Here is a 12,055-nt window from a genome sequence, read left to right on the forward strand (position 1 = left end):
TAAACACTTGTTTTGAGAACCAATCGATCACCTGCCACAGTCGACAGAGAGAGGAAATGAATGCCAGCACGAAATCATGATGATCGATGAGAATCAACCAACTCACCAATCAGAGGACACCTCAAAGTGTCTCCAAAGTTTTCAAAAGTCCTTCGAAAATGTGCCTTTGGCAGACGAACTTCCTGCTAATTGCCATTCACGGAAGGTAAGCGATCTCAATTAAGCGACGATACTACTCTGCTCAAAAGAACATTTGGTGTGTCCGCTAGTGACGTTACTTTACAGGGAAATTCGAAGGACACTTTGAAGTCCTTTCAAAGACCTTCGGAAATGTGGGATTTAGGAGATGAACTTCGTGCTAGTTACCGTATATGGAAGGTTATAGGACTTGGTTGAGCGATACCATTATTCTGCTCGGAAAGAACTTTAGTAATAGTGTGTGCAGTTTTCTGGCATCGCTCTTGGGAAGCTCTTACTGATGGGAGAACGACAAGGGCAAGTACGGGATTCGATAGCGTTTAGGTCAAGAAATAGACAGAGTCATTGGTTGTCGTGTCATTTATTTAGTTTCTTTGAGCCAAAGGGAAAGTGCTCGTGTTTACTACTTATGAGTGTTCGAAGTCGCTGAGTATTATAGTCGGTTCTACTGGAGATGACGCGTTGAAAATGCTAAGAAATCGATGCGTCGCTGACTAGGGTATCTTATGAATAAGTTCAGGGGCTTACTCTTCAACATCCACGTTGACGAAGGTGAATATGTCACCCGAGGTTCTTGTAGTTAGGTCCAGATGTCACTGAAGTGAGCAGCAGGATAGGACGGCATATGGCTTCTCCCTGCCTCGGGACTGTTTACGCATGTTGATTGCAATTCGTGGAGCATCCTCACATCATGGTCACTTCTGTAAATATTATGAACACCAATAAAGAGGCAAGGGTTGTCTGCAACAACGCGAGTTGCATATTGCGTGCCATTCCTTGCAGTTATCCGCGATTTGGATATTTTCGGACTGCGCTCTGCGTTTCGAATAGGCCAACGCCTGCACTTAGCAACTTCTCTGGCTGCTTGAGAAACCAATTGAGAGTGTAGGCTGCTAGTTTGTATGGTAAGCTTGCAATCAGGAACGCTGCATGAGAAGCGATGAACCTGTAGAGGAGCAACACGATTCTTGCCTCCCTGCAAACGGCGACGTGCATTGGCAACCAATAGCAGAAGTCGGGAGTGCTGGCGAAGCACGAACTTCGAACACGAAGAAGTCAGGGGCATCGACACTGCCACACACAAACTTGCCAAGCCCGAGCAAGCGAAATTTGGAGAACGTCCAGCCACAATCGCAAATTGGAAGTGTTTGCAGATCTAGACGCGTCGACTGTCGCAATCTCAGCTAACCGTGACACGTTCAGCTAAGAAGAAAACTGTTAGCATGGTGACGACGCAGCTGAATAGCACAAGACTGTTGCATCGTGAACGCGTTGGGCATTTTTCGACATTGACTTCGACATGATTGTTGTGTACTGGGTAACTAACCTTGCAGCAGTGGAGAGTGTTTGCATCATGCTGGATCCTCGGAAAGTCATGCCAGGTTGACCATCTCGACGGGCCAGCTGGCAGGATTTCGGTTATCGCGTGGACCAAGAACGCAGTTCAGGGTGGAGGGCGATGACCTCAGACGTTTCAGAAAGAAAACAACCAAGTCATCAAGGTAAGCGGTTCATGATTACAGCCAGTTTCCATGCAAACGGCCTTTTTGTGAGACCTAGTGTTGTACTTGTGTCAGTAAAACCGGCCCGATGATCGCGGGACCTTCTCTGATTGTGGTATAGACGTCGTGAGTAGGAGGAACCTGTGACTCTACTGTGATAGTCGAGTAAAATACCACGAACCTGCTCGGGCTTAAAAGTCTGATGTAACAAGGTATTCATTCACCTTGAAGATCGTGCCTGTGTCTAGACTTTATGTCATCGGATTGCGATTGTTAGGCATAAGAACTTAAAGAAGCTGACGCTGTAACCGGTTCTTAATGTCATACAAACCGAACTATAAATGTGTTGTTGGTCACTAGAAGCTGCCGGATCGCCTTCCCGGTTTCCAGGACGATTCGATTGGTTTTCTTCCAGTGGGACCAACGGTCTCATTGAGTCAAAGCTTGTGGCTCTTGCTTGCACTGCATGATTTTTTCTTTCATCAGAACTCCTTCACTGGAGACTGAGGAAAAAGTGAAGTGGCTCGGGCATGACAGCATAGATTGTGGCTAGTGTTGCACCATCACACATACTGTTCTCCAGGCACTTTTCACAAGTGTCCACCTGTGCAAGTAAGTCAACTTATTCAGGCAGGAGATTGGAAAAGGCCGAGGTGTGTTGTGGTTGGCCAGCGCTCGAACAGAAATCAGGTACGGTGTTGGTTAGTGCGGTTATAGCACCCCTGTCCTAGCCGATAGTGCCGGGTTTTGGCAGTAGCTTGGAGATCGGTTGGTCCTTGCATTGTTTGACGTTTCGCTGTTTGTGTTCCATCAAGATTTCACTTTCTGTTGGTGCTGTTCATGAGCCACAAGGAGGGCGAGTAAGATTGACTTTTGTGAACACATACGGTGAAGGTAAGACGTAGAAGTGGAAATGGAAAAGCAAAAGTGGGTCTGCACCTGCCATGATGTGAGGCTTGTCGCTCACTACTGGCTGCGCTACCCGTGCCTGTCAAATACTAATTTTCCCATACATATCCAACCTCTTTCTTGTTCAACCCAACTTTTTCCTTCTCCCGCTGCACATAAACAATCAATCCGATCAACCCACTCACTTGCTGCCTCTTATTGAGTCCTTCACCTACGCTCCCAAAGTTACCTGAACATCGTACCTAGAGCATCTCAAGATCACCTCACAACCACAAGCAAGATGAAGACCTATGTCGTAGCCGCAGCTCTTCTGGTCGCCGTTCAGGCTCAGACAGTTCCCAACCTGAGTGGCCTCCCACCATGCATCGTAGGTCAAAATCTCAACTACAATGGACGCTTGACTGACTGTCCTAGCAAACTTGCATCACCAATATGCTCAGTCTCTCTCAATCCTTAGGTTGCACCTCACCAACCGATGCGAACTGCCTATGCGGCAATGCCAACTTTGGATACGGCGTCAGAGATTGCAGTGCCCAGTCGTGCCCAGCTGGTACGGATTTTGCTGCAGCTACCGCCTATCTGAACGACTACTGCGCTACTCTCGCAGCTGGTGGTGAGTGCTTTCAAGGATTCGTCGCACCCAGTCCATTAACATATGTCCAGGCAATTCTGCATCTGCTTCTGCATCCTCTCTAGCTGCTACTTCAGCCGTCGTAGGCGCGTCGTCCGTGGCCTCGTCCTTTTCATCCGCCATCTCGTCTGCCGCCTCTTCCGCCTCTTCTGCAGCTTCTTCTGCCGCCTCAGCTGCCTCATCTGGAGTCTCCAGCGCCGCAGGCTCAATTACTGGTGCTGCCGCACTCACAACAGAAGGTCTCTACACTACACTCACCACTGATGGAAGCACTATCACCAGCCTTGTGTCAGCCTCCCAAACGGTCTTCGGTATCATCTCCACCGGTGTTGATTCAGCTGGCAGCGCCATCACCAGCACTATCACCGCAGCAGCTAGCGGTGCCAGCAGCGCTGCGAGCGACGCATCAGCTTCTGGCTCCTCAGCTGTCGATTCTGCCTCAAGCGCCGCTTCTAACGCATCGAGCTCCGTCGCCAGTGCTGCCTCGTCCGGTTCGTCGGCAGTCTCTTCTGCTTCCGCTTCAGCAAGCAGCCGCGCCTCAAGTGCCACTTCTGCTGCTGGCAGTGCTGCTTCATCTGCCGCAGGTGCCGCTCCTATGGCCACCATGGCCGCCAGCGGTTTCGCCGGCCTCGCAGGTCTTGCAGCCGTTATGATGCTGTAAGCATTGGACACGTATTTCACTCTTCATAATACATACGATACCCAACATTGTCTAATTGCTGGATTTCTCGAGTCCCAAACCTGGCCAGCTGTAATGAGCTACACTGTCATATCGGCTCACACAGGAATGCAGTGTGGCTCTTACGGTATATGGCGGAGGGCAAGACGGGTTCTGTGATAACTCACTTTATGTTTTGAACTGTGCATGGCTTATGAAATACCCCTGGGAAGTAAGCGACAGGCGTTGAGCCCAATAAATGATAATAGGCTTACTTTTGAGCTGAAAACAATACCATTCAAAACCATAAACTTGTGCCTATCACAAGACATTTGGCAACCGTGGGTAAAACGAAAGGCGTCTATGTTTGATGTCTACCTTCCTTCGTATTCAACGTGCATAGCAAACCTGAAATCTACTGGTGTTCCAGGGCAACCTCTTTATGCTTCTGATCGTGATCCGTGTCTGCCAATTGCAACCTGTTAGACTACCTGCGGCTGCCTACAAAGTAAGGCAGCAAAGCATTATTGATGAGGTCATGGCGCGCGCCTGCCTGTACTTTGACGTGTCTCTTTCGCGTCTGAGGCAGTCGCGCCTTCCAGCTGGATGTAGAGGCCTTGAGGCAGGATCAGATGTTTGAGGTATAGCCTATATGAATCTGGCTGTTCATGCAACCAGGAAACTGCTGATCAGCCCCTTTGTGCTGAGTCTTCATCGTCCAGTTCTGATCGGGGCGCTTCAAAGCACAGCGGAAACAAACACTTCTCGATCCTCACCAATCTGGACCTTCAACCGTTTCGTGGTTTTGGCAACCAAGACGATGGCGCAGGGAAGACAGTCTACGTTGAAGTCAGTGCCTCTTCCATTGTCCTAAACAGAATATTGACATAGCCTAGAAACTTTGTCGGTTCAGGCGATAAGCAGAAGAACCAAAAGTCCGCCTTGTCATCCGATAGCAAGCCCAAAGACAAGAAACTCCCCAAGAAACAGCAGGGTATAGATAAGGAACAACAGGAAGAAAACCCCATTGCCGGTACTAGGGATTCAGCGGCTACAACAAAAGCCACATCCACATCCACAAAAAGCGAGGTACAGCTCAGGTCAACTCAACAGAATGGCAACCACAAAAGATCTTCCCCACCCGAGCCAGAGACTGAAGACGACGAAGATGAAGATGTAAGACCTGCAAGCAAGAAGAGGAAGATAACATCCAGCGAAGCGAGACCTCTGCAGAAGGACGTCAAATCGTCTAAGCAGTTAGTATCACCTAAAAAGCCGGCTCCGAAAGATGAGGATGTATCTACACCCTTGCCCGATGGGGAAGAGACAGAGTCTGAATCAGAGGCGGACGAGTCATTAAGCGAGGCGGAAGAAAAGCAAGTCAACAAGAAGCAGGTTGCTAAGATCCAGGCCACCATTCAGAGCACGACCCAAACACCATACCCTGATTGGAAGGCTGGCAGTCCAGTTCCGTATGCAGCATTGTGTACGACCTTCTCTCTGATCGAGTTGACAACGAAAAGATTGCAGATTACTGCGTATTGCTCCCAATTCCTGCAGCAGGTCCTCCGCCTCACTCCCGACGATCTACTGCCGACAGTGCAACTCATGCTGAACAAACTGGCAGCTGATTATGCTGGCATCGAGCTAGGCATTGGCGAGTCATTGATCATGAAGGCCATTGGAGAAAGCTCCGGCAGATCGCTAGCTGTCATCAAGGACGATCATCGTAAGATTGGTGATCTTGGTTTGGTCGCAGCGAAAAGCAAATCCAAGCAAGGTCAGATGTTCAAGCCCAAGCCACTTACTGTGAAAGGTGTGCACCAAGGTTTGCTAGAAATAGCCAAGATGGAGGGTCATGGCTCTCAAGATCAGAAAGTCAAGGCTATTAACAAGATTCTGGCATCAGCTGATGTATCATCCACGAGCAAGACAGTTGACATTACCAAGGACAAAGGCGGCCCATCAGAAGCGAAATTCATAGTTCGGTTTCTGGAAGGCAAGCTTCGACTCGGGTTGGCAGAGAGAACGGTAATTGTTGCTCTCGCACAAGCCGTTGTTACCTACGAAGCCTCAAAGAAGGGCAAAGTCTCAAGTACAGATCAACTGGCCAAGGGAGAGGCTGCCCTGAAGACTGTTTACAGCGAGCTTCCGTCCTACGAGGTTATCATTCCTGCAATGCTTGAATATGGTATCTTCAACTTGCACGAAAGTTGCAAACTACAGCCTGGTGTGCCTCTCAAGCCCATGTTGGCCAAGCCGACCAAGTCAATATCTGAAGTTCTGGATAGGTTTGAAGGCAAAGATTTTACCTGCGAATACAAATATGATGGTGAGCGAGCTCAGATACACTACGTTGCTCCAGAAGAGCAATCCAAATTTCCAGCCGCCAAAGATAATCTCAACAAGAACCCAATGTCTACCAAAGGTCTTGCCGCAGTCTTCTCCAGGAACTCCGAAGACCTTTCCAAAAAGTATCCTGACATTCTTGAAAAGCTCAATACCTGGATTAAACCAGAAACCACGAGTTTTGTCCTTGATTGTGAAGCTGTTGCCTGGGACCCTAAAGCCGAGAAAGTGCTTCCGTTCCAGCAGTTGATGACCAGAAAGCGGAAAGACGTCAAGACGCAGGATATTACTGTCAAGGTCTGTGTATTCGCCTTCGACTTTCTCTTTTACAATGGAGAGGCTTTGGTCAACAAGACTCTGCGAGAGCGTCGAGAATTGCTGCACGAAGCGTTCACTCCCGTCAAGGGTGAATTCCAATTTGCTCAGTATGGTGATACAAGAGACATTGAAGAGATTCAAACCCTTCTTGACGAGTCTGTGAAGGCTTCCTGTGAAGGTCTCATGGTCAAAATGCTTGATACAGAAGAGTCTGGGTATGAGCCTTCGAAGCGCTCACGCAATTGGCTGAAAGTCAAGAAAGATTACCTGTCTGGTGTCGGAGACTCAATCGATCTTGTCGTCGTTGGAGGCTACTATGGTAAAGGCAAGCGCACAAACTGGTATGGAGCTTTCATGTTGGCTTGCTACAACTCCAAGACGCAGAATTTTGAAACAGTATGCAACATCGGAACAGGATTCAGCGAATCCATCCTGGAAGAGCTTCATGATCAACTGCAGGATATTGTCATTGAGAGGCCTAAACCATTCTACAGTCACTCCTCTGTTACCGCCCATCAACCTGATGTATGGTTCGAACCAAAATACGTGTGGGAAGTGAAGACCGCTGATTTAACGCTAAGTCCACGTTATCGAGCTGCGATCGACGAAATAGGACAAGGTATTAGTTTGCGGTTTCCTAGATTCATTCAGCGAAGAGACGATAAGAAGCCCGAGGACGCCACGACTTCTGGTGCAATCGTGGAAATGTACAAGAAGCAAGAAGTGGTCAACAAGGCTAATGCTGGTAAAGGTGTTGATGATGATTTTGAGTACTGACCTGATCAGCCAATGTCATCCCTGTTGAAAACCTTTTGTGTGGGAGAAGTTATTAATATTCTATTGACCTGGCACGATGCTCACCGATGTGCTTTGTCAGCTGTTATGTGTATAGGGTGGTCAAATTTTATATTCCGCCTGACATAAAAGATACCTCGGCAGAATATCGTTGCCGAAGACAAGCAAATATCCTACGAGTATCCAACTTCACGATGTGCACACTTTGGCTGAATACACTCCACTTATGGACATTCACGAAGGTGGGGTACGCAAACATATGACAACATCGTGAGGAATCAACGGGGTCAAAAAGTGGTGAAGACGAGGCATGCATGACGAAGTAACAGAAAGACTCGAGCGTCGTGTGCCAAGTGTATGAAAATGGCAACATCTACGTTGAACCTCAAGAAGGAGTGTTTTCTATGTCGTATGAGCTATTCGTACTGATTATAGCATTTCACTAGCTTCTACAAACGCGGAACCTCTATACTTGTCGTGATTGTATTACAGCAGTCGCGTACCCATTTCGCTAGCCGGACAACAGCTGAAACAGATCCACGATTGACAAGACACTCCTCGAGGAAGATTCAAGGCGGACGAATTGATCCGTCCGATCCGAATCATCCTCATAAATTATTCGCAAGAGTTTGGCTTTCACAGTCCTCAACACGATTGCAGTGTACAGCTATCAGCTTCTTTGGCACAACCCAGCATAACAACTGCAATGTCATCTCTCCCTACCAAATCCCGCCAATGGGTCCTCGCTAACCACCCTGAAGGCCTACCGACCTATGGACAGTCAGACAGTGCCTTCAACCTGAAGACCGTAGACCTGCCCAGCCTACAAGATGGTCAAATCCTAGTCCAGACTTTATATCTATCCAACGATCCAGCTCAGCGCGGCTGGATCAGCCCACCATCACAAATCGATCCAAAACGTCTCTACGTCCCACCCGTGAAGCTCGGCGACCCTATGCGAGCCAGAGGTCTAGCAAAGGTCCTCGCATCAAAAGCTAACGATTACGCCGAAGGCGACATAATCCAAGGCACAGTCAACTGGGTCGAGTACGCCGTCGTCGACGTCAAAGACCCCATGGTAGGTGTACGGAAAATCCAGGATCTTCCTGGCGGACTGAGCATCACGCACTACCTCGGCGCCCTGGGATCAACAGGCCTCACAGCATACTACGGCTTCGTCGAGGTCGTGGGCGCCAAGAAAGGCGAACGAGTCGTTGTCAGTGGTGCCGCTGGCGCCACAGGCAGCATGGTCGTACAAATTGCCAAACACATCGTTGGCGCCAGCTATGTCGTCGGCATCGCTGGCTCAGACGAAAAATGTCGCTGGGTCGAGAGTCTCGGCGCCGATAAATGCTTAAACTACAAGAGCAAGGACTTTGAGCAGGAGCTCAAGGAGGCGTGCGGTGAAGGCGTCGACGTCTATTTCGATAATGTTGGCGGACAGATTCTGGACTATATGCTCGCTAACATGAGCCGGTATGGACGGATCGCGGCTTGCGGTGCGATCACGGGGTACAACGGGGAGGCAGCGTTGCCGATGAAGAATTACTTCAATGTCATTAGTATGAGGTTGCAGATTAAGGGTTTCATTGTTATAGATTACTTGGATAGAGCGGTTGAGACTGTCGGCAAGCTTATTGGAGCGTTGAAGGAGGGTAAGATTAAGATTGGGGAGGAGAACGAGACGGTTGTTGATACGAAGTTTGAGGATGTGCCGAAGACATGGTTGAGGTTGTTTGAGGGGTCGAACCAAGGGAAGTTGGTTACGAAGTATGTCTAGGAGTGCTAGTTATTCGTGCTCGCCTATAGAGATGCATGTGATGGTTCGGCATTGGCTTTTGGCGCCCTACGTGGTTGGTGCCTTTTTCTATCAATCGATCGTGGCAAGTTGAGGTAGAGCAGGATTGAGCTTCATACTTTAGTTATCTCACTAGCAGCCTTGCGCATACGTTCAAGTACTGTTTCAAACTCCTCGTTGTCTTGCTCCGTGGATGCATCACCGCTTGAAGGTGCTTCCACAAATATCCACTCGCAACTAAGCGCGTCACACGTCCGCAACGCAGCAAACAGATTCTGTGCGATGGACTCGGAGTCTTTGCCGAGTGATATCCCGTATAGCTGAACGTCTTTCGCTGGAAGTCCTTCAACTTCAGCCGGCTTCGAAAGGCTGTAATGAGCGGGTCCGTGACCACTCAGACGCCTCGGAGCTGATGCATCGGACCACGCTGGATACAACTGATGCCACGCTTCTTGAAGACCTGCGAGTTCTGGCCAAGACACTGATGTAAGAATGCCTATCGTCAGATGATGTGTCGGTTCTTCGTCTTCTAGCTTCTTCGGAGAGCCGTGTGCTCGATTGGGCTCAGGTTTTCTGGCATTGAGAAGTTCACCAAGTTTGTCATACACGGCCTTTGTCCGCGCTTCCATTGAGCACCGAGAAGGGGCTTCGAAGAGGAACATGCGGCCGGATGGGGCGTAATGCTTGTACTTCATGCCAGGCGCTCGTGGAGCCGCGGAGATGTCGCTTTCAAGCTCTAGATCAGAGTGCTCGTTGTTTGGAGTTTGTATTGTAGGACTGTCGTACACATTGGCCCCGTCGCTGTGGCTGTGAGCAGCTTTCGATGTCTTCGTAGCAGGATGAACTGTGTCAGTCACTGCTTCCCTCTTCCGCTTCACACCAGTCTTGTATTCCCATCCGTTCTGTACATGTTGCCAGATATTGCCTTGCCTAGTTCCCCACTCACGTAGATCACGCTTAGATAATCCTCCAGGCCGAAGGATGAGCGGAGGGTCATGCAGGCCATCAACCACAGTGCTCTCAACGCCTACTTTGCATTCACCACCATCCAGGATGAAGTTTATCTTTCCATCCAGGTCTTCTTTCACATGAAGAGCAGTCGTTGGGCTCGGCTTACCACTAGAGTTCGCGCTTGGTGCTGCTATTGGTCTGTCCGCAACTGCTATCAGAAATCTCGCGTAAGGAGACTTAGGCAGTCGAAACCCGATGGTCTTCTGCCCTGGATGAACATTCGGCGCAAACTTCACACCTTTACCGTCCTCGGGTACAGGCACCAGGATAGTTAAAGGACCAGGCCAGAATTGATCGATCAGTTCTCGGTATACTTTCGGTATGGCAGAATCGGTTTCAGTTCCACCCAAACATCTTTCTAGGTGTGCCACAGAGCTTACATGAACGATCAGCGGATTGTCTCCAGGGCGGCCCTTTGCCGCAAAGATGCCAGCAATACTTGCGCCGTTGGTTGCATCGGCGCCAAGACCATAAACCGTTTCAGTTGGAAACGCGACAGGAGGGGCGATGCCCGTTGTCAAGCTTTGAATTGCTGATCGTAGTAGCTGCGACTCTTCAAGACCGGCATTCTTATTAGCCTCATCTCGAACACTATTGTCTGAAGCATTTGCATGAAACGATGGTGAGTGTCGCTTTGCGTCAAGATATCTCTGGAAGATCTCGCGATACTGCTCATCTGACACGTCTTTACCAGTGGGAATATCTGGAAGGTGCTTGAGGTTGAGTATCCGGGTTCTGCAATTGGTGTATGGAAGCTTGCTGAGCTCAGCTTCAGGAGTTGCTAGGTCGGTTGGATGTCGCGGTCTCACAGTTCGGTGGTGCGAAACTTTTGAAGACTTGTCGTCGCGTATATGCATGTTTGCGGCAGTGCTCAGCTGGTTGATGCGTTTCGATCCCGTACACCGATTATGCCTAGCAATAGCATGCCAGATTTTCAGTGATGTGAATCTTGTATATCGCACCGAGCCCTGAGGAATATGCCGCAACATGCAAAAACAGTACTTTCGATATTAAATACGGGCAAGGTGTAACCCTTTAGATGATCTCCGGTATATACTGAATCATGTGAAGTTGCAAAAAGTGGATGAATTTTGAAGAGAAAGCAGCAGTGATTATACGTAACTTTTGGTTGCCAGCAATGCGATTTCTATTCATACAGGGTATCAAGGGAATGCAAACAAAAGAGAGAGGCTGTAAATTTGGGCAACAATTTCAACGTAATGCTGATGAGCAGTTGTTGATGAATCGAGGCTGAGAGAAAAAAAAATTAGGTCTCACGATGATTAAGTTCGCCGACGACACAGCTCCGAAAGCCGGTAGCTTTTAAGAAACTGTCGCCAGCATGACTATTGGTAACAGCGACGACAGCAACGACATGCACACGAGGGGGTTCGAGCCTGTATTCAAGAATGTAGCAACGTTCCAGTCCTGGTGCCTTGCTCAAGTGCTGTTGCTATGATAGTGATACTAAAAATGTGAGATTTTTGATTCTATTCTATTTCTAACCCAAAAGAAAGAGAAGGAGAAGGTTACAACAATGACAACCTCTACCTCGAATCAGACGATCCAAATGACGATGAAGACACATGTGAACACGAGAACATCCACGATGAGTATAAGCTAGATGTCCAAGACGAAGTTTACATGGTCAACACATTATTTTCCCTACACGCATTGGTGTTATTACACTTCGTAGCTCTATCCAGGAAGGTGGGATAACCTTGCACATACAGACTGGGATCTGCTTCTGGTTTACTGACCGTCTACTTTTGCATCTCTGGTCTCGATCTCTACATCTGTCACAAATTTTGCAGACTTCCTAGGATTGACCTTCTTCCCGAACCTGTCTCAAGTTAGTATCGTCCGCTAACAAAATGGTTGATCTT

General features: G+C 48.7%; 4 protein-coding genes across 4 annotated transcripts; 3 read left to right on the top strand and 1 right to left on the bottom strand.

Annotated features, from left to right (window-relative positions):
* Positions 1–3,041: 3,041 nt before the first annotated feature.
* On the top strand, positions 3,042–3,901 carry LTR64_002677 (uncharacterized protein; the record flags this gene model as incomplete). Its single annotated transcript, XM_064897045.1, has 2 exons — positions 3,042–3,222; positions 3,273–3,901. 2 exons carry the CDS (start codon positions 3,042–3,044, stop codon positions 3,899–3,901), a joined length of 810 nt encoding a protein of 269 aa, XP_064755995.1.
* An 817-nt stretch (positions 3,902–4,718) lies between these two features.
* Positions 4,719–7,342, top strand: cdc17 (ATP-dependent DNA ligase Cdc17; the record flags this gene model as incomplete). Its single annotated transcript, XM_064897046.1, has 2 exons — positions 4,719–4,747; positions 4,795–7,342. The coding sequence occupies 2 exons, from the start codon at positions 4,719–4,721 to the stop codon at positions 7,340–7,342; spliced, it is 2,577 nt and encodes an 858-aa protein (XP_064755996.1).
* A 724-nt stretch (positions 7,343–8,066) lies between these two features.
* On the top strand, positions 8,067–9,140 carry QOR1 (quinone oxidoreductase; the record flags this gene model as incomplete). The annotated part of the gene is made up of 2 exons (XM_064897047.1): positions 8,067–8,922; positions 8,959–9,140. 2 exons carry the CDS (start codon positions 8,067–8,069, stop codon positions 9,138–9,140), a joined length of 1,038 nt encoding a protein of 345 aa, XP_064755997.1.
* Positions 9,141–9,271: 131 nt separating this feature from the next.
* On the bottom strand, positions 9,272–11,026 carry LTR64_002680 (uncharacterized protein; the record flags this gene model as incomplete). Its single annotated transcript, XM_064897048.1, has 1 exon — positions 9,272–11,026. One exon carries the CDS (start codon positions 11,024–11,026, stop codon positions 9,272–9,274), a length of 1,755 nt encoding a protein of 584 aa, XP_064755998.1.
* Positions 11,027–12,055: the final 1,029 nt, after the last annotated feature.

Source organism: Lithohypha guttulata (assembly GCF_036872675.1).
Source record: "Lithohypha guttulata strain CCFEE 5908 chromosome Unknown scaffold_2, whole genome shotgun sequence".
In the NCBI taxonomy this organism is placed as follows: Eukaryota; Fungi; Ascomycota; class Eurotiomycetes; order Chaetothyriales; family Trichomeriaceae; genus Lithohypha; species Lithohypha guttulata.